Source organism: Struthio camelus, chromosome 32, assembly GCF_040807025.1.
Source record: "Struthio camelus isolate bStrCam1 chromosome 32, bStrCam1.hap1, whole genome shotgun sequence".
Classification (NCBI taxonomy): domain Eukaryota; kingdom Metazoa; phylum Chordata; class Aves; order Struthioniformes; family Struthionidae; genus Struthio; species Struthio camelus.
Window position 1 is genome coordinate 4,502,721 of NC_090973.1, and position 23,909 is coordinate 4,526,629.

A 23,909-nucleotide genomic window follows, 5' to 3' on the forward strand; every position below is an offset into this window, starting at 1 on the left:
CGTACTCGCTGGCTACCGGCCCAGCCTCCTGCAGCTGCAGAGACCCTTGGTACAGGTGCTGGCACCGCCAGGCCTGTCCCCCTCCCTGAGACACCCGTCCCCCTCTAGGACAGGTGTTGGCAACACTGGGCCCATCCCCCCTCCCAGGACAGGCACAGGCACAACCGGAACAGGGGCTAACACAGCCAGGACAGGTGGTGTCACTACTGGAAAAGGTGTTGGCACAGAAGGGACAGTGGCTGGCATCACCAGGACGGGGGCTGGCACCACCAGGAGAGGTGCTGGCACCTGCGGGGCAGGGCCTGGTACAGCTGGGATAGAGGCCGGCACCTCCAGGAAAGATGCCGGCACTGCTGGGACAAGGGCTGGCACTGCTGGGAGAGGGACTGACTCCACCAGCAGAGGTGCTGGCACCACTGGCACAGGGGCCAGCACCACCAGGACAGGCCTGGCACTGCTGGGGCCTCCTCACCAGGCACTCGCCGATGCGCCAGGTCTGCAGCGTCTTGGCCAGCTTCCGGAGCTGCTTCCACCTGAGGAGCTTTGCAGCCTCCACGAGGGCTGCTTGGGCAGCCTGGGGAGGAGTGGGGAGATGGGCGATGGCACCACGGCCAGGCCAGAGCCCCCCCACAGCCACTGCCTGAGGTGCCTACTGGGGTGGCCTCACAGCTCACCATGGTGCCCTGTACCTGTGCCGCACCGAGGTGTGGGTCACTCAGATGGAAGAAGAGGGGCAGCAGCCCCTGGCGTGCCAGCTGCTTCATGCGCTGCCTCTCGCCGCCTACTGCCCGGCCCAGCAGCTCCCCAAAGAGCCGCATGGCCAGTTCCCGCACCGTGCTGACCTCCTGCCAGGGCAAGCACAGCAACCTCAGCAGCGGTGGTTGGGGGGAACCACAAAGGGCCTCCTAGCAGCTCCCCGCCACCGTCCTCACATTGGGGAAGAGGGACAGGAGGTCGTGGGCCAGCTGCACAGCCAGGCGGCTGGTTTGCCGTGGGTTGGCGTGGTGTAGCACGTTGCGCAGCACCGCCAGCGCCTTGGCGTCCATCTCCCCATCGGCATCCTGCAGGCGCTGCAGCACATCTGGGATCACCTTCTGCATCTTCCTTGCCTGCAGGGAGACACGCAGCATTTTCTTCATTCCACTGGTGCTGGAAATGCCCTGGACACAGATCGGGCTGGCGGGGGCTGGGAGAGGACGGCGGCCCCGGCCGCCCCATGGCGCCGTGGGGCGGGCAGGAGATGGGTCCCGTTGTCCCAGAGCCCAGTGTCACACACGCCGCCCGCCATCGCTCCCCGGGCATTTCCACTTGTTTCTCGCGGAGCTGGCTCTGCGTTTCCTGCCTCTCGTCACGCTTTTCCGGTCTTCTCGCACAGAAAAGGCCGTGACGCCGCGCGGTGAATATCCCCGCGGAGGCAGCGCTCGGGGCGGCCGAGGGCTCCACAGCCCTGCAGGAGGGCCCCGCCCTGCCGGCCGGCTGGCCAATCAGCTAGCGCGCTGGAGGGAGCGAGCCAACCGATGCCTGGGAGGGGCGGGATGTGTCCTGAGTGACGTGCAGACAGAGCAATGGCATTGCCGCACAGGTGGAGGTGGGGGCGGCCCCTTGTTCCTGCTGCCCTGCTGCGCTCCCGTGGTACGTCCCATCTGTCACCCCCCTCCCCAGCCGTGGGACAGCCCATCTGTCACCCCCATCCCCAGCGGTGGTACAGCCCAGCTGTCACCCCCCTCCCCAGCGGTGGTACATCCCAGCTGTCACCCCCCTCCCCAGCCGTGGTACATCCCAGCTGTCACCCCATCCCCAGCCGTGGTATGTCCCAGCTGTCACCCCCCTCCCCAGCCGTGGTACAGCCCGGCTGTCCCTGTCCCCTGTGCTGGGGCTGGCAGAGGCCTCCTCAAATGGGGAAAAAGCAGCAAACTCCGGCTGCTCCCAGAGCTCGGCCGAGCAGGAGCAGCCGCGTGAGCTGTCCAGCAATGGCCCTGCAGGAAGCTCCTGGGGAAAATCCTCCCGTCTCGCTCATTTACGTCCCCAGGGAAGGGGATCAGCTGAAGGCAGAATAACCCTCTCCAGCCGGAACAGAAGAGGCCACAAGACGTTCACAAATGGTTTAAATGGGCTCGAAGATGGGAGCGATTTCATCTGACCTCAGAAATCGGGTCCGACCGAGAGCTAAACCCACCGGCCGGGGGCTGGTGCGACCCAGCAGAGAGCAAAGGACTTTTCTCGGCAGGGTGGTGGGGCAGCGGCACGTCCTGGCCACGAGGACGTGTCCTTCCCGGTCTGGACGGGGTCTCTGTCCTCCGTGTGTCCACATGGAGACACATCTGGGGCCAAAAGAGGCCCGAGGTCTCCGGTTTCTGCCCAGCAGTGTCCCGAGTGGAGAAGGGTGCCCGGGCTCTGGGAGGGGACGGAGGTCCAGCTGGTGGACAGTTACTAGTGGTATCCCCCAGTGATCAACACTTGGGGCAACACGGTTGGACTTCTTCATCAGTGGCCTGGACCGTGGGATGGAGCGCACTCTGAGCGCCTTTGTGGACAATGCGTAGTTGGGGCGAGCCCCTGAGCAACCTCCTCTAGTTCCCTCTGCATTGAGCGGCGGGGTTGGACAAGGTGGTGCCCAGAGGTCTCGTCCACCCTCAGCGCTGTGGTTCAGTGAACCTTTCCCTGGAGAGCTCTGGGGAGAGAGACTAGGCAGAGGAAGAAGAGAGGACAGAGAGGCAGAAGAAGAGTTGGAAATGTCCGTTTAAATATAGTAGTTCCTCGGAAGAAAGTTTCTCCATTCAGAGGGTCGGTAGGAAATGTACTGGGATGAATTCCTGTATGTGTGTATATAGGTATGGATATTCCCATAGGGTGAGACCAGTCTCATCCCTTTTGTGCCCCTTAAAATGGAGTCACGCTTCATTGCCCGTGCAAGGACTGAAAAGGGGTCATGGCTAGGGTGTTTAGCGACTGCTTTAAGATGTCTCTGTAGCCCAGATATGCTGAGATTGCACAAATGTGGCCTTCCAAAACCAGAGTATTTCCCTGAAGCTGCTTACCCTCCTTTCCACTGTGATTTGGGAGAGCTGAACATCTCAGTGTGATGTGCTTTGCGCAAGGAGGAATGGCATGGGCATCCCTGGGCAGGGAGTGTTTTAGGTGGTGCTGGGCTCTGTGTGAGGCCCAGAATATCTTTTCTGATGGTGTGGGCCCAATTCTAATGGAAATGTTCAGAAAATGTCAGTAAAAGGGACCCAGAAGCTATGGGATAAATGCCCAAGAATACATGACCCAGAACCTACGGGAAACTTTCTGGAGCATTAGCTGGCCACCAGAAGTCGTCTATGAAGCCTTACCAGTGAGAAAACCTATTTCTCTCCCCTGACTAGAAAGGGAAAAGCAGGCAACTGAGTTAGAGATAAACCTCTGCGCGGAAGGGACCTGGCATTGGGTGAGAGCAGTCTCATCCCTGTTGTTGCCTAAAATGGAGTCACGCTTCATTGACCATGCAGGGAACGAAAAGGCAGCGTGGCTAGATGTTTAGGGACTCTTTTAAGATGTCACTATAAAACAAGTATGTTGAGATGTGTGCAAATTAGGCCGTCAATAAACAGAGCGTTTGATTGGAGCTGATCACCTTGCTTTCCTCCATCATTTGCAAGAACTTGACACCTCAGCATGTGACTCGCTCTGGGCAAAGAGTGAGAGGTGGCTTGGACAGCCCTGGGCAGGGACTGGTTTTGGAGCCCTGGGCTCCGTGTGAGACACAAAAATATCTTTTCTGGTGGTGTAGGATGTATTATAAAAGAACTGCTTAGAACTGTCAATAAAAATGAAACAACTAAGTCATTAAGAAAACGATCTAAGGTGAAGAAATGTTTTGTTACACTTTTCAGCTTTTAGGATACTTTGTGTTCTTATCATGCTTCCTGTGTTTCCTTTTCGTACAGTCGTCTTTGTGGGGGAGGAGATTTTGTGTTATGTTTTTGGTTGAAAAGAGAAGTGATTTTCAGAAGTGGGGTGGGATGCAGTCTCAGGGTCATGGATGTCTGGTGCCGCTGTAGGTGCCCCGGTCCCCTCTGCCCAGCCTCCATCTGCAGCTCCAAGGGCCTCCAGTCTCCCACAGGTGCCCTGGGAGAGCTGCCAGGCCCAGGCAGGGACCTCAGAGACACTGGGGTCTCTCCAAGTGCCACTGGATGCTTGTGGGTAGACACGTGAGCTCTGCCTGGAAAGGTGAAGAACTATTTTCCACATTTGAAAAATACGAACACACTCTCATCAGCTCAAAATGCTGGACTAATTTTCCTATCAATCTATTTGCATGATGAACCTGGAAATTTGGAGGAAGAGTATGAATCTCAGGCGAAGAAATATTGATCTGCCCCTCAATTTGTGTTACCGCAGCTCTGTCTGTTATGCTCTGGGTGTTATCTCAGTCATCTTTCACTTCTTTTCCCATGTCCTCATTAAATTGATCCTTTCTGAAGTTCTCTTTGCACCAGACTACCTGGGCATATGCACTTCCCATAGTTTCCCTCCACCCCTTGCTCTTTACCCATTCAGATATGGTGAAAGTTTCCAGTTGCTGCTCTGAGCTTCAGGGAGCCTGAAGCTTGCCTCGTCTTTCAGGAGTCTAATTTTGTCTTTCGCCAGCTCCTTAGGTGTGTTTCTCTCTCTCAGTTTCAAACACGTCAAGGAAGGTTATTCCTTGTGGAAAGTGGACCTCAGTGGAGGCAGCTTGGACTTCACAGGCAGTTGAGAAGTGTATTTTTTTTAATAAACTGTATCATGTTTTATTTTGCTTTATTTGTAATTAAGACAAATCCTTGTCTTAATATCTGCAGCTAGTTCTCTAAGGAAAGGAGGTGGGAATTGGTGCATAGGAGCTGTACCATTCAGCTACCAACTTGAGTGGAAAAAAGTGAAGATTTTAACAAGAGTGATGTTAAGTCCCCAGTGGCTGAAGAGAGAAAGGGCAGAGTTGGGGAGGTGAGGAGGGAGGTTGTCCACCCACGTCTGCTACCAAAAATTCTACTCTTCTTACACATCAGGACTTCATTAGGAGACCCTCTGGGTCAACGCCAGTTGAAGAATGTGGATCTGACTTATTCTGTAAGTGGAAACATTAAGGAAATTTTAAAAATAAAAATCCTTTTTTTGTTTAGGTGCTCATTGAAATCGTGCTCTTGTAAATACACTCCTGAAACGTCTCCAATGAGCCCCCCGAAGGACTGAAGAACTAGGAAAGTTATGGGGAGTGGCATGGGTTGTTAGGGGTTTGGGCATTGTAATGGCCCCTCTGGTGTATTTGGTGCTGAGTCCATGAATCTGAGCTACTGAGAGGAGATGGAACAAACCTCTCAAGAAGTCAAAGTCAGAAGTAAATCCCAAAGTTTCTTCTGAAGCCCTACTGAGGGCCATTATGCACAAAGCCTCCCTAGGGATTGATGAGAGCAGCGAGTTGGAGGCCCTGATTGCAGGTAGGCAAAGGAAATGTTTAGGTGGCTCTGATGCCAGGTAAACCTTGATGTGTTTTATCAAGCAGATCAGCCAGGCACTGACCGCCAGCCCCTGGGTAGGGTGATGCTTTCCGTAATGCTTTGCTCAGGGCTCTTTGCAGGGGCAGTGAGAAGATGTGCAACGCCGAGTGCAGGGCAATGAAACGGCACCTCCTGGGCTCCCTGGGGACGACGAGGCAGCAAGGCAGCACTGTATTTTAAAGGACACGGTGTCTTTTCTGAGGCCTTGGTGGCAGAGACAGCAGCCATAGGGAAGAGGACAAAGACCTCAGTTGTGTTGGAGGCTTTGAGCCTTGGTAGGGCCCTTGGCTGCCTCCACCACAAGCTGTCCTACAGTGTCCCACGCCTGTGCCTGTTTCCCTGCAGACTGTAGACACCGAGCCTGCTTCCCCACCTTGCTGTCACCCTGGAATCTCCCCACCTCTGCTGATGTCTCTCTGTCCTCACTTGCTTTTCCTTGAAACACAAAGCCAGGGGCTGATCACTGACTCCCTCCAGGTGGCTTGTAGCACCACCGCACTACCCTTGGAGTGACATTTCCTCCTCCTAAGGTCATGTCGGAACCTCTCTAGCTGCAGTATGTGGCTCTTTCCCCTTCTCCTGCTGTTTCCCACTCCCAAGAAGAGTGCCATCATCTCTGAAACCACCCTTTGAGCAGTCACAGGCTCTTCCTCTACTGCCGTTAGCCTCTCCTTCACCAGGCTAAAGAAGTGCAGCTCCCTCAGCCTCTCCATACAGGCCATGCACTTAGGCCCCAATCCCCTCTTGGCAGACCTCCTCTGGAGCCTCTCCAGTTCCTCCCCATTCCTCCAGCACTGGGCATCCCACACTGGGACACGCTGTTCCAGATGTGGCCACACCAGTGCTGAGTCAAGGGGGATAATAACTGCCTTTGTCTGGGTGGCCGCTCTCTTCCTAATGTGGCCCCGTATGCAGCTGGCCCCATTTGTGGTGAGCACGCACCACTGGCTCACATGGCCTCCCTCGTAACATCCAGGCCCTTCTCCTCTGCCGGTCAGGACCCAGCCCGTCCAGATGCATGTGGTGTTCTGCCCCTCTAATGCAGGACTTGCCACTTCTCCTTGTACAACTTTATGAGGCTTTTGTTGGCCAAATCCCCAAGTTTCTCGAGGCCCCAAGGTTTGTCCTGGAGAAACCTGCTACCAAGGACCTGATGTATGCAAAGGCTTTGATTGAGAGCAGAGAGCAGATAGATAGCAGATGTAATGGTGAAATGAGGTTGCCACTAAGAGCGTAAACCCTGTAGTGCCACTGAGAAAGTCCCTGGGCCTGGGCAGCCTGCCATCCAGCTACCCTATGGGCACCAATAGCACAGTCCCTGTTCATATCCTCTGGAGGTGAGAAGACAGCTAGGGAGAGGAGAATTAGAAGGGTTTGAGAGTGTAGGCATGTAGCTGAGACCATGGTGTGCTGTGCCTCCCATCTATGCAGCATGCTTGGAGGTAGATGGGCTGGACTATGCCTAAAGGAAGTGGTGGGATTCCTTTGTGTGGGCACAGGTAGGAACTCCAAGATGCCTTGGGGCACTTGCCCAGCAACCACTTCAAAAGGGCATGGTTTTCCTGAAGGGTTTCCCATGCAGCATCTACTAGAAACATGCAGTTGTATGGGACACCCCAGGCACCTGGCATGGCTCTGCAAGTCTATTTTTATGTCATGAAATCAAGTGTCTGCACTGAATTACATCAGTGGTCTGCAATGTGGAGATGTGCCTGTGTCTGCCCTTCCTAGTGAGTGGAGCTGTAGTTGTAGCAGGCGTTTAGGGTCATTTCAAATGGCCAAGGAAATTCCCCATCTGGCCCCCACCTCATGCTTTAGAAGGATGCAGGTCTCCCAGTTGCTCCATCAGAGCAAACAGACATTGGCCCATGCCTTGGATCACCTCTGTCTCTTCAAATGTCACCAGATGTTTGTGTGTGAGCAACTGACTCCCAGCCTCCATCTCCAGGGATTATACTGGGAGCTTAGAGAAGGAGCTCTCATGCAGGCATCTCTGTTGTGTGCACTTCAGCTTGGGCAAGGGGAATGTCACCTCCTGTGTGTTTGTGGAGTTCACGAGAGGCAGCTGAATCCCACTCCATCCCAGGGGCTTCTAAGCTGGCATGAGATGCGCAGATTAACTCATCTGAATCAATACCTGAGCCATGGGAAAATGAACTCCCCTCTTGTCTGTGTTAAGAGATGGGAATAGGGGCTTCCAGAGTGGGATGTTTCCACCTCTTGTAGATAACCCTCCTCTGATGAGACAAATTACAATGCTGGAACCAGCCTCTCCCCACTGTTTAGAGAGAGACCATAGGGGATTATTTTAGTCTACCTCAGTGAACATTTCCCAGGAGGAGGGAGTGCAAAGGACAAATAAGATCACAGCTTCAGCTGGGCCACTGTTCCCAGGTTGGACTCCTGGGATGGACGGGGCTCCTGGCAACCTGGCAGCACTGCTGAGAGACAGCTCTGTGCAGGAGCAGCTCCTCTGTAAAGATCAGCAGGGCTCTGGGCACTGCCTGCAGGTGCCAAGAGGAGACAAGGAAGATGAGCAAGATGAGTGAGATAGAAAGAAGTTAAAGACAATCGAGAGTGGGTGAGACAATCAAGAGTGGGAGCTGAGAGCTCACTGGAAGAGAAATCTGCACAGCCGCTAACGCAGTAAGTCTCTGGCTGCAGGGCAATGTGGATGAGGTTCCCTGAGGGGCCCTCTAAAGCTACCACATCCCATGGCTCATAGGGTCTGTAAGGATGGGTATCCCAGTCCCTCTTCTATGGAACTGGTGTTGCTTCAGAGCAAGGATTCCCTTCCACACCACCAGAGGGACAGGACATGCAGCTACCTTCTCCTGGGAATGGCTGCTGCAGGGATGTGAAGCTGGGATGTGCACAGAGGTCTGCCCAGGTCTGTAATTCAGAGCAGTGTCCCTGCACTCCAGGGTGTTGTGTGCCCAGGGCCGTGACTGCTGCCTGTGAGGGTCAGCACTCAGCCTTCCTGGGGAACTGCCTATGGTGCTGCAGGGAGAAGCTCTGGTTGGGAGGACTGACCCGTGGTAGGCGGGTTCATTCTCCCGTCCAGAGGGTGCTGCATGGGTCAGGGCTGCTCAGAGCCCCAGCTCACCCCGAGAGCATTTCTGGAGGGGCCTTTCCAAAAAGAAGGTCAGGGCAGGGATACCTGAAAGGCAAGGAGCTTTCATGAGTGTCTGCTTTCAGTTTTCTTCTCTTTGGGTGGGGTGAAATGTTAATAGATCTGTCAGGTTTAGACAGGGGACTGAGGCTCCAAAACAGTGACAGCGAGAGAGGAGGAGTTCTGGGAGGGACTCAGTAAATCTCTTCATCCACCTTGCAGCCTACAGACAGAACCAGCATCACCTTTCCAGCCCCATCAAGGTTTGTCTTGCCTGCCCCTTAGCCCCTGCAAACATGGAGGTGCCTCTGGTCAGTGCCCTGCACCTGGGAGGTTTCTTCAGGGCAGAGCTGAGTGCCCAGCGGGTGGGATGGGGCCTGTGAGCACTGACAGAGGAGAAATGTGGGGACAGAGAAACAGCTCCCCATGGAGACAGCTCCAGGCAGCAGAGTCATGGTCAAAGTGTGAGAGGAAGCTACAAACTGCAGTGTCTCATCTCTCCCAGCACAGCCCTCTGCCCTCGGGGCTGTGGGGTCCAGGGCATGGGTTGTTTCCTCAGCAGCCAGACATCCAGAGGAGGAGAAATTCCTGCATGTCTCTTGTCTCTCCCTGTTCTTTCCTCCTTTGGCAGAAATATCACAGTATTGCTCTGTCTTTCCCACCTGTCCGTGCTGCTCTTGCCCTTCCCCTTGGACTCTCTGGGTAGGGGGAGCTTCAGATGCAATTCAGACACCAGCCCTGCGGGTCCTGCCATGCAGACATGTCCTTGACATGGAGGTGCCCAAGTTCCCCTCTAGACTGTGGGGCTCTGGGCAATGCATATTGGGGGCTGGGAGTGAGCCAACTCTCTCTTCAGCACACTCCATCTTTAGGACATTGGACTATTTCCCTGGGGTGTCGGGCTGGGCTGCAAGCTGCCCTCCAGAAGGGCACAGCTCTCCTCTTGCATCTGGGTGTCATCTCAGTGCCTCATGGAGAAGCCATCTAGGTGTTAAGGCCACGAAAATGCTGCTGGGCAGCTGGATGTGGGCAGCTGGGATGAGCCTGATGTGCTCCTGGCTAGAAGGGGAAGGCTGAGACTCCCCTCAGGTGCTCTGAAAAGGGCTACTGAGTTTAGTGATGTGCCTTTTGAAACTAGATTCCTCTGCTCTCAGTGGTGTCATTTCTTTTTATGGTAACATGAGTGCAAGTGTCCTCCACCTTTGGAGGTGCGAGTACAGGGCAGCTGGGAAGAAGAGGGATGGGCAGGCCAGCTCTCCTCCCTCTGCACTAAAGACACAGTGAATCCTTTTGCCCCTCAGGAATCACAGCTCTTCACTGCTTATCACTGCCAAGTGCAGTTGCAATGCTGACGATCTCTGTCACCAAGAGTCCTCCTCAGGGATGACAGGGGAATCTAAAAGAAAACAAACAAAACCTTTAAAACTATGAATGATCCCCCATTGTTGAGAACTGAGAGTGAAGATACTGAAAGGCCCTTCAACATTATGAGTGGATGAAATCTGACTAAAACTGTGAATATGAAAGTTTAGTCACCTATATCCCCATGTACCCACTGCTGTGGGTCAGGACTGACTCTTCTGGAGCGCATGGGAAGAGGCCCCTGCTCCTCACGGCAAACTCAGGCAGCAAAAACAGGAGCTGAAACCACGGAGCTCAGTGGCAGTCCTGGTGAGATGAGGATAGAGAATGTGTGTGTTTGAGGGGGTTCTATGGGAAAGTTTTGCTCACGGAAGCCTCTCCTATCTTCTTAATGTCTGCTCTTCCTTGAATAGTCCCCATGGGCCCTGAGGGAGCAAAAGTCCAACAGCTCGCTCTTCTTCCTCCTGCTGGCATTTGCAGACATGCGGGAGCTGCAGATACTGCACTTCTCACTCTTCCTGGGTGTCTACCTGGCTGCCCTCCTGGGAAACAGCCTCATCATCATAGCCGAAGCCTATGGCCACCACCTCCACACCCCCATGTACTTCTTCCTCCTCAACCTCTCTGTCCTCGACCTGGGCTCCATCTCCACCACTGTCCCCAAATCCATGGCCAACTCCCTGAGGGACACCAGGGCCATTTCCTACTCGAGATGTGCTGCCCAGGTCTTTCTGTTTCTCTTTTTGTTCTCAGCAGAATACTATCTTCTCACAATCATGGCCTACGACCGCTTTGTTGCCATCTGCAGACCCCTGCACTACGGGACCCTCCTGGGCAGCAGAGCTTGTGTCAAGATGGCAGCAGCTGCCTGGGGCACTGGTTTTCTGACTGCTGTCCTACACACTGCAAACACATTTTCCATACCACTCTGTGAAGGCAATGTCGTGGAGCAGTTCTTCTGTGAAATTCCCCAGATCCTCAAGCTCTCCTGCTCAGATGCATCCCTCAGGGAAGTTGGAGTTCTTCTGTTTAGTGCCTGTTTAATCTTTGGGTGTTTCATTTTCATTGTGCTGTCCTATGTGCAGATCTTCACAGCTGTGCTGAGGATCCCCTCTGAGCAGGGACGACACAAAGCCTTTTCCATGTGCCTCCCTCACCTGGCTGTGGTTTCCCTGTTTGTCAGCACTGTCCTGTTTGCCCATCTGAAGCCCCCCTCCCTCTCCTCCCCATCTCAGGATCTGGTGGTGGCTGTTCTGTACTTGGTGGTGCCTCCAGCAGTGAACCCTCTCATCTACAGCATGAGGAACAAGGAGCTCAAGGAGGCCCTGAGGAAATTGATTCACCTGGGACAATATCAGCCCCAGTAACTGTCCCACGTGCATCCACTCATCGTTCCCAGGGTATGTGTTATGTGTTCTTTTCTTTCTTTCCTACTTTTCTCTTTTACGTAATTGTCAAAAGACACAAACGTTTTGGTTCATGCCACTTGTCCTCAGGAATCTCTCTTTCAAATCTGACCCGGAGACTGTGTTGAAGCAGGAAGTCAGGCTCCCCTCTTCATCAGGAGAGATGGGAGAGCCTCAGAGTCCTCTGGTCTGAGCTCCCTCAGATGCTGTCAATGCAATGAGGAGAGTTTCCCTTTGCAATGTCTCTTTTGGCACTGACCCCAAGGGTGTTCAGGGGCACAGTTAGGCTGAGATGGGTACAGACAGGCTGAGACCATGGGTCCCATGTCCATTAGAAGAGCTCAGCTCCCCTGGCCACAGTCAGGGTGTGATCTCACACCCCTTTCCTGCGAGGATGGCAGCCAGCTGTCACCATGGGCTGGTCCCTTCCCTCTGCAGTGCTCCAACACTCAAAGCAGAGCAGGAGCGGAGGGGAGGAAAGTCCGGACGCAGCTTGTGGGGACAGACGCGGTGCTCCTCCGAACCACCCCCCGCTGCCACAGCAGGCATGTCCTCACTGCAGCCTTTGCATAGGGGCTGCAGCTTTCCTGCAGACACATCCAGCATCACCAGGAGGACTTTGTCTTTTCAGGGCTATTCTCCTTATTTCCACACTGGCCTGCTGTGCTCTAGTGTGGGTATATGGCCTAAGTGCTCTCCTAATGTGGTGGTGGAAGGGCTGTGCTTCCCTGTGCATTCCTGTGAGCACAGGCAGCACCAGGCTTTGGGCACCCTTATGCGACACCTGGCCTCCAGAAAACCGTTTTCTAGTAAAAGGGAATCTCCTCTGTGATGTGCCTGAAATCTGGGCTTTCTTCAGAAGATGGAGTCAAAAGTTCACCCAAGGGATTGCACCACAAAAAGGCTTGCTGTTCTGCTTGTGAACTGCATGGGCTGCGGAGGACAAAGTTCAGAGTCCTCATGTTATCAGGGACCACCGTTTGGATTTGGGGCTCATTTCTCAGTGACCAGTGCCAGTGGAGATGGGGAATAGTCTCGGAAATGCCTGCATGGTGTTGTCGCACAGGTGACGGTGCTGATGACAGATGCTCATCCTTCTGGAGGGGAATCTGAGCCCCCCAGGAGAGCTGAGGGGATCTTGAGGGACAGCGTGAGCCTGGGGGTGGGCAGTGAGTGGAGCCTCACAAAACTCCACCACCGTCCCTGGTGGAGTTAACAGAAGGCTAAGCACTACACCCAGGTATGCACAGGGAAACAAGGGCTCTGCAATCCCTGGAGAGGGGACCCAGGAAGCCCAGGGAAGGGGAACTGGAGAGTGATTCATGCACCCTCAGGGAAAAACCACAGGCTGGAGCTAGTGCACACCCACACACACCTTGTGCCATTGCAAATGCCCGGGGGGGGTGGAGGTGGGGGGGGTCGTTCTGAGCACTGTCCAAGAGCACAGAGATGTGCCAGCAGTGTCAGTGGTGGTGATCCTTGTCTGGCTGGGTCTGCTTCCAGCGCCAACCAGTACAGCCAAGGCCGAGTCAGGAGTCACCCTGTGGCCCCACAGCCCACTCGTTCTGCAGAGCAGCAATGCCAGCCCAGGGCCCTGTGGGGAGCACAGGGGAGGGGATGTAGGAACATCCAGCCAGGCCAGCACGGACACACTCACCTGGGGAAAAGCTCTCTGGGGAGCAGCAACCTCCCTAGAGAAAAGCAGGGCAGCATTCAGGTAGAAAATGAGAAGAAGAAACAGGTTTCTTTGTGCAGCAGCTCGGGACAGGTGTCTCTGTCCCTGGGGCAGTAGGAGCTGTGGAGGGGCTGCAGGACCAGGGCTGTTGTGCTGTGCTGGGGAGCAGGGTGGGCATGGAGGGGCTGCAGGCAGACAGGGAGGGGGATCTCCTGGACACAAGAGCAGGGCAGACAAAAAAGTGACCAGTGTCATTGTGGGGCCTCCTCCCCCTTGCTGGGGAGCTGCTGCCCCTGTCCTTGGGCCTGGCCTGAGTTATGTCATAGGCATGCCTGTGCCTGGCCCTGCACCCTCAGGTGCTGACCTGACCCTGTCCCCGGCCTCCTGACCTGACTCCCCATCTCTACCTTGGATCTGCCCCCACACTACAGTCAAGAAAGCCTTGGCAAGGGAAGCTGGGATGCAAGCAGAAGCAGCTTGTAGGTCCCCAAGGTGACCACATATGCAAAACAGCAACCCTTGCCTGACAGCCAATTGAAAGGTGTAAGGAGTGCCTCAGATTTGGACCCCCTAGCCAGGTAACACTGCACGCAGAGCCTTAGCGGGGAGGGCAGCCACGTGGGAACTGATTTGATGATGGGTAGCCAGGAGGGCAGGTTTTGCTGTATCACAGCTCCAATGGTTTTGCTCCAAAGAGTCTGTTGTTGGGAGCAGCAAGAGTGGGTCTGCTTCGTACAGGAAGGGGAAGCAGGAGCTGAGGGTGTTGGCAAGGCAAGAGGGCAGTGCCCCACTGATGAGGGGTGCTGTCCCACAGTGCGTGGACAAGAGGAGCAGAGCAGGTTTGGGGATGGTAACCGGGGTCAGGCACAGCCCAGAGATCACCAGATAAGACCGTAGGGCTCCAAGCAGCCCTGTTTTGCATGGGAGGTTGGCAGGTACCAACAGTGGTAGATACGCAGGGCTGTTCTTCTGAGGGACCTTGACAGGACACAGAAATGGGCTGCTGGGAAAAGTAAAAGCCCCACAGCAGGCTGGGCAGGGGCCTGGTCACTGGAGAGCAGCTCCGCAGATCAAGTTCTGCAGGTCCTGGGCACAAGCTGGGCTGGGGTCAGCAGCGTGCCCGGGCAGCAAGGCCGGCCCCACACTTGGCTGTGTTAGCAGAGAGCAGCCGGCAGGGCGAGGGAAGGCATTCCTGCCCTGGGGTCGGCTCGGGAGAGACCACGTCTGGGCACAGGTTCCAGTTAGGGCTCCCCACTCCCAGACAGACATGGACACAGTGGCATAAGCCCAGTGGACACCCCCGAGCTGGTTGGGAGCTGGAGCACAGGACGTATGAGGAGAGACCAAGGGCGATGGGTCTGTTCAGCCGGGACAAGAGAAGGCGCAGGGGGATCTCGCTGCTGCCTGCAGCTGACGAAGGGGAGGGTGGGGAGAGGACGGAGCCAGACCCTTCCCGAGGTGCCTGGGGACAGGACGAGGGGCCACGACACAAGTGGCAGCAGGGAAAATTCCCCTCAGAGAGGGCCAAAAGCCTGTGAAGCCTGAGGGTGGTGCAACAGAGACAGAGCTTGACCCTGCCGGGCCCTGGGAAACCCCTGCTGGCTGCCTCCAGCTGCCAAGACCTCCAGAAGCCCCTTCCCACCCCAGCTGCTCTCTGACTCTGTGACTGCTTCAACGGCTTTCTCTCCAGACCTGCCTGGCTTCGTTGCCATTGCCTGCACTAGTCTTGCTATGGAGATTTGCCTGCAACAAGTAACAAAGGGGGGAAAAAAGCTTCCGAGGGTTTTATTCAAAGCAGGAAAAAGGCTGTCACCAACTAGGGTTGGTGTGGGCACATAGGTGCTACAGGACACGATGGGGCAGCATTTCTGTAGCAGCCGGGACAGTCTCCATCGCTCTGCCTCTCTGCTCTGTGCCAGCCCCCATCTCAGGGCACCTGCCTGGCACTGGCCTTCTGGCGCCGTTGCTCTCGCTGCCCCGTGGCACAGCTGCAGCAGAAAGCTCTGCGCAGAGCCTGAAGCACTGTCCTGAGCAGCGAGGGCCGTCGCCTGGGAGCTGCGGTGTCCGGGAGGGTGGTGATGCCTGTGGGGGAAGGAGAGCCGTGGGCGAGGGGCTGTGGGGGTGCAGGACCTGCCTGTCGCCACCACCAAGGCCTTTCCCGAGGGGTCATGGCCTCGGCACGGCCAGCCCCCGAGCGCTTACTGCTGCCGGCCCCGGTGCCGCTCGCTGTGCTGGGACGGGCCCGCCGTGCCCAGAAGGGCTCTTGACTTGGGTACGTACCTGGGTCCACCTCTGGTGCTTGTCTGAAGATAGGGGATGACTTCTCCTCTTTGGGCTCAGAGGCAACCTGCACGGGGAGAGCAAGCCCACACACCACGTGCTGTCAGCTGGTGATGCTCAGGACAGTGGTGCCCTGGGATGGATGTGCGGAAGGGTTTGGGGTTGTGGGATGCTGCCAAGAGCTGTGAGTCCCAAGGCAAGGGACCTGCAGGTGGCACAGAGACGGGACAAGGCTTGTCGTGGGGACATAGCAGCAGGGCTGGGCTGGGGGCTGTGACGGGCAGGGGGGAAGAGAGGTGGCCGGGTGGGTGGCAGAAGGGGGCTCGCTCGCTGGGTGTGGGAGGGGGCTGCTGCTGGGGTCGCCCCTTCCCTCCTCGCTCTGCATCCAGGCCCCAGGGCTGACCGCAGTGCAGGCGTTGGAGGGGACCTCAGCCCTGGGCCTTGGGCACTTGGAAACGGAGAGCACCAGGCAGCTCCCCCATGGCAGATATCGCAGAGGGCAAAGGCCTGAGGGTGACAGCTTGGCACCACGGGTAGGGGGATCCCACGGGACGGGGCAACTCTCTGCCCCCACCCTGCACACCCCAGACACAGCTCACACAGCAGACCCCTTTGATGGTGGAGACCAATGATGTGCTCCTTGCTCACCTGGGGAGGAGGGCCTCCACACAAGGCAGAAGCCACTGCTTTTCTTCCCTCGGGCAGTGGTGCTGCGAGAGGCAAGCTGATGCTCTCCTCCCAAGGGCCTCCAGCCAAGAGACGGGCCTCTGGCACAGCTTCTGCTGCAGAGGCAGGCACTTTTTCCTCTGCCTTCTGAGGGTCTCCAGCTGCAGGCCAGGCCTCTGGCTTTGTTTCTGGTCTCTCTGATGGTGCCAGAGACACGCTGTCCCCTGCCTCCTGAAAGCCATCCCCCAAAGCACATGCCCCTGCTTCGGCTCCTCCGAGCACTGCTGGCTCCAGAGGCATGTTCTCCATGTCACCGGCTGCCTCCCTGGCAGTGTCTCCGGCCTTGACGCTGGGCGAGCAAGGCACCTTCTGGGGGCACGTTTCCTCGTCTGCTAAGAGGCTCCTGAGGCTAGGTCTGACCCAGATCTCGCGCAAGGACGTGTTTTCCTCCAGCTCCTCGCTTTGCAGAAGCTCTTCACCTGCCTCCTCCTCCTCTTCCTCAGTGCTCCAGTCCCCTTGCTCTTCCTGCACCGCTCCCAGGACTCTCTTCCTGGCTCCCACCTCCCGCTCCCTCCTGGGGGCATGGGCATACAGCCGCTCCAGCACCTCCCACTTGCCCCTGGCATCCTTCAGGAGCTCCACTCGCGTTAGCTCAGGTTTCCACAAGTTGTAGAAGGAATTTCTGGCCAGCAGCTAAAAGGAGAGAGGCACATTTGTGAAGGGCGCTGCTTTTCCCACCACAAAAGGCCTCCCGGGGCCCTGCTCCCACTGGGAGAGTCACGCTGCTGCAGTGGGGCGCAGCGGCTGGCCCCAGCGCAGGCAGGGTTACCACCTGGCCCAGCCCATCCTTGGCACTCACCTCCTTGCGTTTGACGTTGAGGGATCCTGACGCTGTCAGGGAGAAACGTTTCCCCTTGGCCTCCTCGCCCTCGCTCTCCTGCAGGCTCAGCTTCTTCCTCTGGAAACAGGCTTCTCGCAGCTGGGCCAAGGTGTGCCCGGTGCGCGCCAGGCTGCTCCTCTCGAGCTCCTCCAGCGGCTCTGTTTTGATGGAGAGCACTGCGAGATACTGCGAGGTGTTGTCGGGGTGCACGCGCAGAGGCTGTCCTTGCACATGGCAGATGATGCCCAAAGGCTGCTGTTTTGGGCCCTGCCCTGCCCGGGGGCATCGTGATGTCCCTGGAGCACCCCCCTTGCCTGGAGAAGCGGGTGCACCGGCCCCGCTGACCTCCCTTTTGCCCCCACCAGCACGGGCATCAGGCCCTTGCTGAGCTGCAGGGGCTGTGCTTTTGTCCTGCTCTGTGGGCTCGTCCTGGCCTGGGCTTGCTGGTACTGCTAGACTGCTGGTTTGTGCTGATGATGTCCTTTTGGGCACGGCTGCACTGAGCTCCTTCGTGGCTTCGTTCACATCAGGCTGTGCTGGATGCCGGCCAGGTCCAGGGCTCCTGTCATCAGGACGGCTCAAGGCAGCAGACTCCAGCCCCAGGCCTGCACCCTCCACAGCCCCAGCAGGCGGGGCAGGGCCCTGTGGGGCAGGGCCCTGGCTCTCAGCCATCATTTCCAGGCCAGCTTCTCCAAGGATGTTCTGCACAAGGCTGGCAGGCTCAGGCACGGAAGGCGATGGTGGGGCCATGTCACTGTGGGAGATGGCAGGGATGTCTTCTTCAAAGCCAGGTGACACCTCAGCACAGCAGGGCATGGGGAGTCCAGCTTCCCCTGAAAAACCTGTGGCTGTTGTCGCACACTGCAGGGCATCATGCGGGGCAGAAGAGGCTGTTTCTCCCTGGCGCGTCTCAGCAGGGGGCACTTGCAGTTCACGAGGCTGCAGCTCTGCACCTTGGGACACTGAGGACTTGCTTAGCACCAAGTCCTGCCTCTGCACCAGCGTGCCTGAACAGTCTGCCTTGACCTCCTGCGCACAGGCATCTCCGGGAGCAGAAAGCAGCTCATCCTGCTCCTTGTATGCTGGCGTGCTTCGCATCTCCCTTTCAGGAATGGCCTGTGCTGCTGGGACAAAGGAGGAGCTTCCGGAGAGTTGCTGGCTTGTCAGGGGAAGAGTTGTCCTGGTACTGTCGTCTAGCAAGAGCCTTGCTTTTCCCAGGGCTGATGCACAAGAGCCAGGCCTGGGCTCAGGCAAGCAGTGGACGAGCTCTTGCATTGCCCGGGTGGGACCGTGAGCTTCCTGCTTGCGTTTTGGAAGGGGAGGCAAGGAAAGAGGGCATGGCTTTAGCTCTTCCTCTGTCGGGCTCTTCCCTGAGTCCACAGCCTTCCCAGCAGCACTAACAGGTGGGAAGTGTTCCCTGGCAGCAGCTGTGCTGGAATTCACTGCCAGCTTCTCTAATCCCTTGGTCTCTCTCTCCAGGGTTCTCCTGGCCACCCCTTTGGTGTCCATGGCATTGGCCCTGCCTCGGGGAGAAGACCTGCACGATGCTTCTAGAGCAGGCAGCTTGCTTTGCCTTGTAGATCCTGCAGTTTTAGCTGCAGAGGTCTCCAGGCCTCCATGAGCCTGCCGAGCTGCCTTGGTTGGGAGAGGTGGTAAGCCAGGCAGATGTGGTGGCCCTGCTCTTGCGCGAGTCCTGCCAGGCGCTGTCTCCCTGTGCCCCAGAGGAGCCTTCCTTACAAGGCCAGTGGAGGGATGCAGAGCTTGTGCCACAGTGGGAACGTCCCTGGCAGTGTCCTCCACCACCTGCAATCAAACCCCATCAGAAAGGCTAAGTTCCTGCCATCCTCCCCCCTGCCCTCCATCCTTCCCACATGGAAATTTCCTGTGGCCCCGATGGCCTCGCCAATGGCTGCACTCTCCCATGTGGACGGCTGCTGCTCTGCTCCCAAAGGCCGGGTGGGGAGAGGGTTTGTCACCATGGGGCAAGAGACAGGCAAAGGCAGCTCTCTCGGACACCCCAAGGCATGTCCTTGCAGACTGCTGTGCAGAGCAGGCAGTCAGCCTGCTGGGGGCAGAGACCTCCCGGTCTCTCCCAGCACTTCCCACCCGCTTCTTGGCACCTCCGGGGAGTCAGGCAGAGGCTTTGCCACCATCGCTGCTCAGCTCTGTACCTTTGCAACGATGCCGTGTTCAGAGGCCCACGAGCTCTGTGGGCCGGGGAGCGAAGGCAGCCTGTCCCTTTGGTGGGACGAAGCCGGGGTCCGGCTGCGCTGCACCACTGTGTGCAGCTCCTGCTGGCCCACCTGCGGGAAGAAGGGGGCACATGATGGAGGTGGTTGTGTTGGTACGAGTAGCCCCTGAAGCACAGGAAACCCCAGCCCCATGTCAAAGGGAACCTCATGGCCACGCATGGCCCAGCTGCGCTTGGCCCACAGCTTCTCTCTGCCCCTCAGTGCAGAGCTCACGGGCTCCCTGTGGGCCTTGGAGTATCCAGGCTGGTGTGTGCTTTATCTGAGAGAAAATCCCCAGGGCCACGAATAAATGCCCCCTCGCTGGGCGAGCTCATGCCTGGCTGTCTTGCCCCACCTCCCCTTCCCCACCATCCTCGTGCTCTGCATGCAGGTCCCATCCCTGCTGCCTGCCTCTCCCTCCAGCCCCACCACTCACCTTCCTCCTGCACTCCTGCGTGCCTGGGTGCCCGTCCGTGGACTGGGAGCAGGCGTTCGCCTGCTGCTCCTTGTCCATGTCTGGGATCCACTCGTGAGGACCTGCTACTCTGGCACCAAGGGGGAGCTGCTCCCTCCTGGTCGAGCTGCTCTCCTCAGAGTGGGGACCCCTGGGGGCTCTGGTCCCAGTAGGGATACGGTCACCATGGCGACCGCCCCATCACAATGGCCTTGTGGGCATGATGCCACCTCCATCACAAAGCCCTGGTGGTCGCCGTGGGGACCCCATCACAGTGCCTTGGTGGTTGCCATAGAGACCCCCATCACAATGCCATGGCGGTCCCCCTGGGGACACACAGCACCATGCTATTGCCTCCATGCCTCTGGTCTCAGCTTTTAAGCCTAGCTGAGAGCTGCTATCTAGGTAGCAGGAAGAGTTTTCTTCTCCTCAACTCTACACTCCTCAGGCCTTGCAGAGGCTGCCCCTCTTCAGGCAGTCCATAGCACACATCCACTACAAGGCCACCCCTCTTGGTCTGCCTGCTAATCCTCACTCATAGCTCTCGACAGGCCCATCGTCCATCCCTAGGCAGAGCTCCCTGCATTCCCACTACTTTCTCTCTGGGGTTTCTCTTGTCCACATCACCCTGCACCTTTTCCTTGCCAGCCCAGGCCAGCACTTCCTCCCTCTTTTTTGACTCACCCTCTCCCCGCAGTTGCTCCCACTTTAAGGCTTTCCTCACCAGCTCAGCCACCTGGTTGACCATCAGGTCAGCAGATGGGAACACTCTCCTCCCAAATCAAGTGAGACAACCCGCAGCCTCAGTCCCTTGCTGTGGGCTCGGCTTTCAGCACCTCCTCCAGCTGCTGGAACCCCAGGCCAGATGGGGAGCTGCCCTCTCCTCTCTCTTCCTGCTCGTGGGGCTTTTTTTCAGCTAGAAATCCCTCTCACCACAAAACTGCAAGGACTGTCACAAGCTAAGAGCAGGACTGTAGGCAACAGACCATGCGCTGCTGCAGCATGGCTTTACCTCCCCTCAGCCCCATGTGACACCTACCCCTAACCTGACACCATAACAAGAGACAAAAAAGCTCATCTCTAGTGCAGAGGTTCATGGACCTGTTTTTCCCCACACTCCTTTACTACCCCCAGCCCCCTGCCCTGGGGCTGCACTCAAGAGCCAGCCCAAAGCCCCTTCACTCTGCCCTTTCCCATTGGGCCCCTGGCACACTCCGAATGAAAGTCAGCCCTGGAGCGGGAAGGACGGGGGAATGGAGTTACTACCATGAATTAATTGCAATTAATAGGCAACCTAATGACTTTCCTTTCAGAAAAAAAGGTTCTTTTCTGTTCTTCTTCTCAATTTCCTGCTTTTTCCCATTACAGGAAAGTATAGCATATGGATTTTTAACAGGGTTCCCTAGTTTTAAATACCTGCCTTCTGCTCCTTTTAAATACTTCCCCCTGCAACAGACACATACACACACACAACACACACACCCTAGCCTGCAGCAGACAACTTCCAGGACCAGCACAGAGCAAGGCAGGGAGCTTTATTGTGCTTCCCTTCTTATCTTAGCCAGCTGCCACTTTTCAGAAACACTTTTCCCATCAAGCTTTACAGGGAGTGAACTACAAGGAGAGTAAAACAAGAGAAATCATCACTTGTGCGCTTTCAGTTCGAAGCAACACACATGAGGGAAGGGAGAGTCATGAACAAACTGCTATCAGGGTACATGAAAGCAATATGAATTACAGTATCCAAAATGTAGACTTAAAACCTGAATCCTCAGGACAGATTTCTTCCTCTTGCATCAGTGTACGCTCAGACCTGCACGGCTGCTGCTGCTGGAAGCTTGTCATGGGCATCACTGTGGCGGGGCAAAGGCCCTGGGCACTGCCTGAAGCCCCCAGTCCCTCTTGCACTGACGCTCTCGCGCTCCACGGGGAAGCGGCACCATTGCAAAACGGTGCTCTTGTGCCAGCGGGCTGCTGGCCAGCGGCCCAAGCGTTGCTTGTGTCAGATGTACAAAACGTCCCCAGAACAAAGCTCTTCTCCTGAACTGCACCTTGCCTATCACACGCAGAACATTGGCTCTCAATAGGGTACTAAAGTCAAGCAGAAAAAATTGGGGAGGGGGGATTTTAAATGCAAACCCATCCCTATAAAAATACATTCTCAGTCAGCACAAGCTGCTATTTCGGAAGGTCAAACTCAAGGCGGCACGAAACGCCTGCGTCCTCCCGTCCAGCTCTCAGCCGGAGACACATTTCGTGCTGACCCGTCAGTCCCAGCTCGCCAGCATCGGTCTCCCAGCAGACACCAAGCACCACCCAGCCTTCGCCAGGCGACATCCAGGGATCACCACAAACGGCCGGACGCGGGCTGGGGAAGCTCCGGGGAAGGAGCGGCCCCGGCAGGGCAGAGGGGCTGCGTGGGGCAGGGCTGCTCCCGGCTCCGCTGCCCCCAGCACACTTCCCCCGGGGCTTCTCCGCAGGCAGCTCCGGGCAGGGCCGGCCCCGGAGGGAAGGAGCTTCCCTCGCTCGCGGCTTTCAGCTCCCGCCGCCGGGCTGGGGCCGAGGCAGAAGGGGCCGCCGGCAGAAGGGGCGCCGACGCGGGCGGCTCCCGGGCCGCAGGGGCCCCGGCCGGGCCGGGCCTTCCCCAGCAGCTGCTGGCAGACCGCCGGGCCGGGCCGGGCTCCGGCTGCCCCCGCGCCCGCCCCCCGCTGCTCGCTCTCCCCAGCCCCGGCCCCGGCCCGCGGTCCTCGGCCCCGGCGCGGCAGCTCCCGCCGCTCCGGCTCCAGGCTCCGGGCGGCCCCGGCCCCGCCAGACGCTGCCCCGCGCGGCACCACCCGCCTCTCCGCCCCGCCCTGCCCACAGGCCACGCCCACCCCTCCACCCCTCCTCTGCACCAGCACGCATGCTCCGATCTGACCCTGCCCCCTCAGGCCCCGCCCCACCCCTCCTTTCAGGGCCCCGCCCTCAGCTCCCCTCCCTTCCCAGCCCCTCAGCTCCCTTGCAGAGCATGCGCACTGCCACCCCCTGCCTCTCCCGCCTCACCCCAGGAGGCCCCGCCCCACCTCCCAGGAGCCAATGGGGGAGCACGGGGTGGGCGGGACTTTGGGGCTGGAGGCGTCACTTCCGGAGTGGGGGGCGGGGCTGGGGGTGCTGCAGCTGCCGGTGCTGGAGGCTGAGGAGCTGCCGTGTGCGGGGCCGGGGACAGAGGGCTGGGGACAGAGCAGGGCCTCGGCGGAGGGGAGTGTGTGTGGAGCGAGACACCTCGTGTGGGAGCTGCCGTTCTTGCGGCGGGTGTGAGGGGGAAAGGGAAGGGGCGGCCCCGAGCGGGCGCTGTCCTCGCCGGGCTGAGGAGCAGGCCGGGAGCGCGGCCTGGCGGGGGGAGCGTTGTCAGGGGACTCACGGGTCAGGGCCCGGGTTTCCCGGGTGTTTCCAGTATTCCTCGACACCACTGTCCTTATTGCTTTCATCGCTTGGTGAAACCCCAGTTGTAAAGGCAGAGCGAAACCCTCTCATCGAGGTGGGTGTTGCTGTTGGAGATGGAGGCATCTAAGTATAGCTGCATTTTTCCTTCCTTCTGCCTTGTGTCCATCCGTGCTCCCTGCCTCTGGCTGCTTTAGCAAATCTGAGCTTTCCTCATTTATTACTGAATTATGTAGAGAAAATGGCTCCTCCTGTGTGATCAAACTACATCTGACCCCGAAGGGTTTGAGAAAGGACAGGGCAGCACTATCGCGGATGGTGAGTGCTCTCCTAAACCTGGAGCAGGATGTGCTTCTGTTCAAGAGCGGGTGTTGTTACTGTAGCCAGGTATTTAAGCGGTAGTTATCCCTGAAGGTCACACTGGGAAGGTTGAGTTGTACTTTGTGTCTGCTGGAAGGCTGCTGCTGGCAAGTTGTGCCTGAAGACAGCTCCACTGAAACTAACGTTGTGCTAAAGGTTGACCTGGAGGACACAGAGATGTTTTGCCTTCCTGAGTTTTACCTTCTGAAATATGAGCAAGTACTGAATGAGAATGCTTTTTTACAGGAATAGATTTGCATTTGCCATCTCCCCCCCCTCCCAATATTTTGTGCTTGATTTTGGTCGTATATTGCGAGCAAACATCGTGTGCTCTGTGAAGGATATCATTTCTGTTGTAGGAAGTTTGGGTGTACCTGACACAAAAGGGGAGATGGTCCAATAGCGGTGGCACTAGCTTGGTGGGAGGATGAGAGTTGAGAAGAAGGGATTTGGTTGAAGAAAGACTGAAGAATTCTTCCAGTGTTTTCTAATTACTTTCAAAAAGACTAGGAAGAAACTTTAGAAACCACCTGCAGTTCCTGTT

The 23,909-nt window shown here is 57.2% G+C and overlaps 1 protein-coding gene and 1 long non-coding RNA gene across 2 annotated transcripts in view; one reads left to right on the forward strand and one right to left on the reverse strand.

Annotated features, from left to right (window-relative positions):
* LOC138063480 (uncharacterized) overlaps positions 1-23,909 on the reverse strand; it is a 91,135-nt gene that overhangs the window by 57,274 nt on the left and 9,952 nt on the right. The gene's annotated exons all lie outside the window — the stretch shown is intronic.
* On the forward strand, positions 10,413-11,360 carry LOC138063477 (olfactory receptor 14A16-like). Its single transcript, XM_068923113.1, has one exon. The coding sequence runs from the start codon at positions 10,476-10,478 to the stop codon at positions 11,358-11,360; it is 885 nt and encodes a 294-aa protein (XP_068779214.1). The 5' UTR covers positions 10,413-10,475.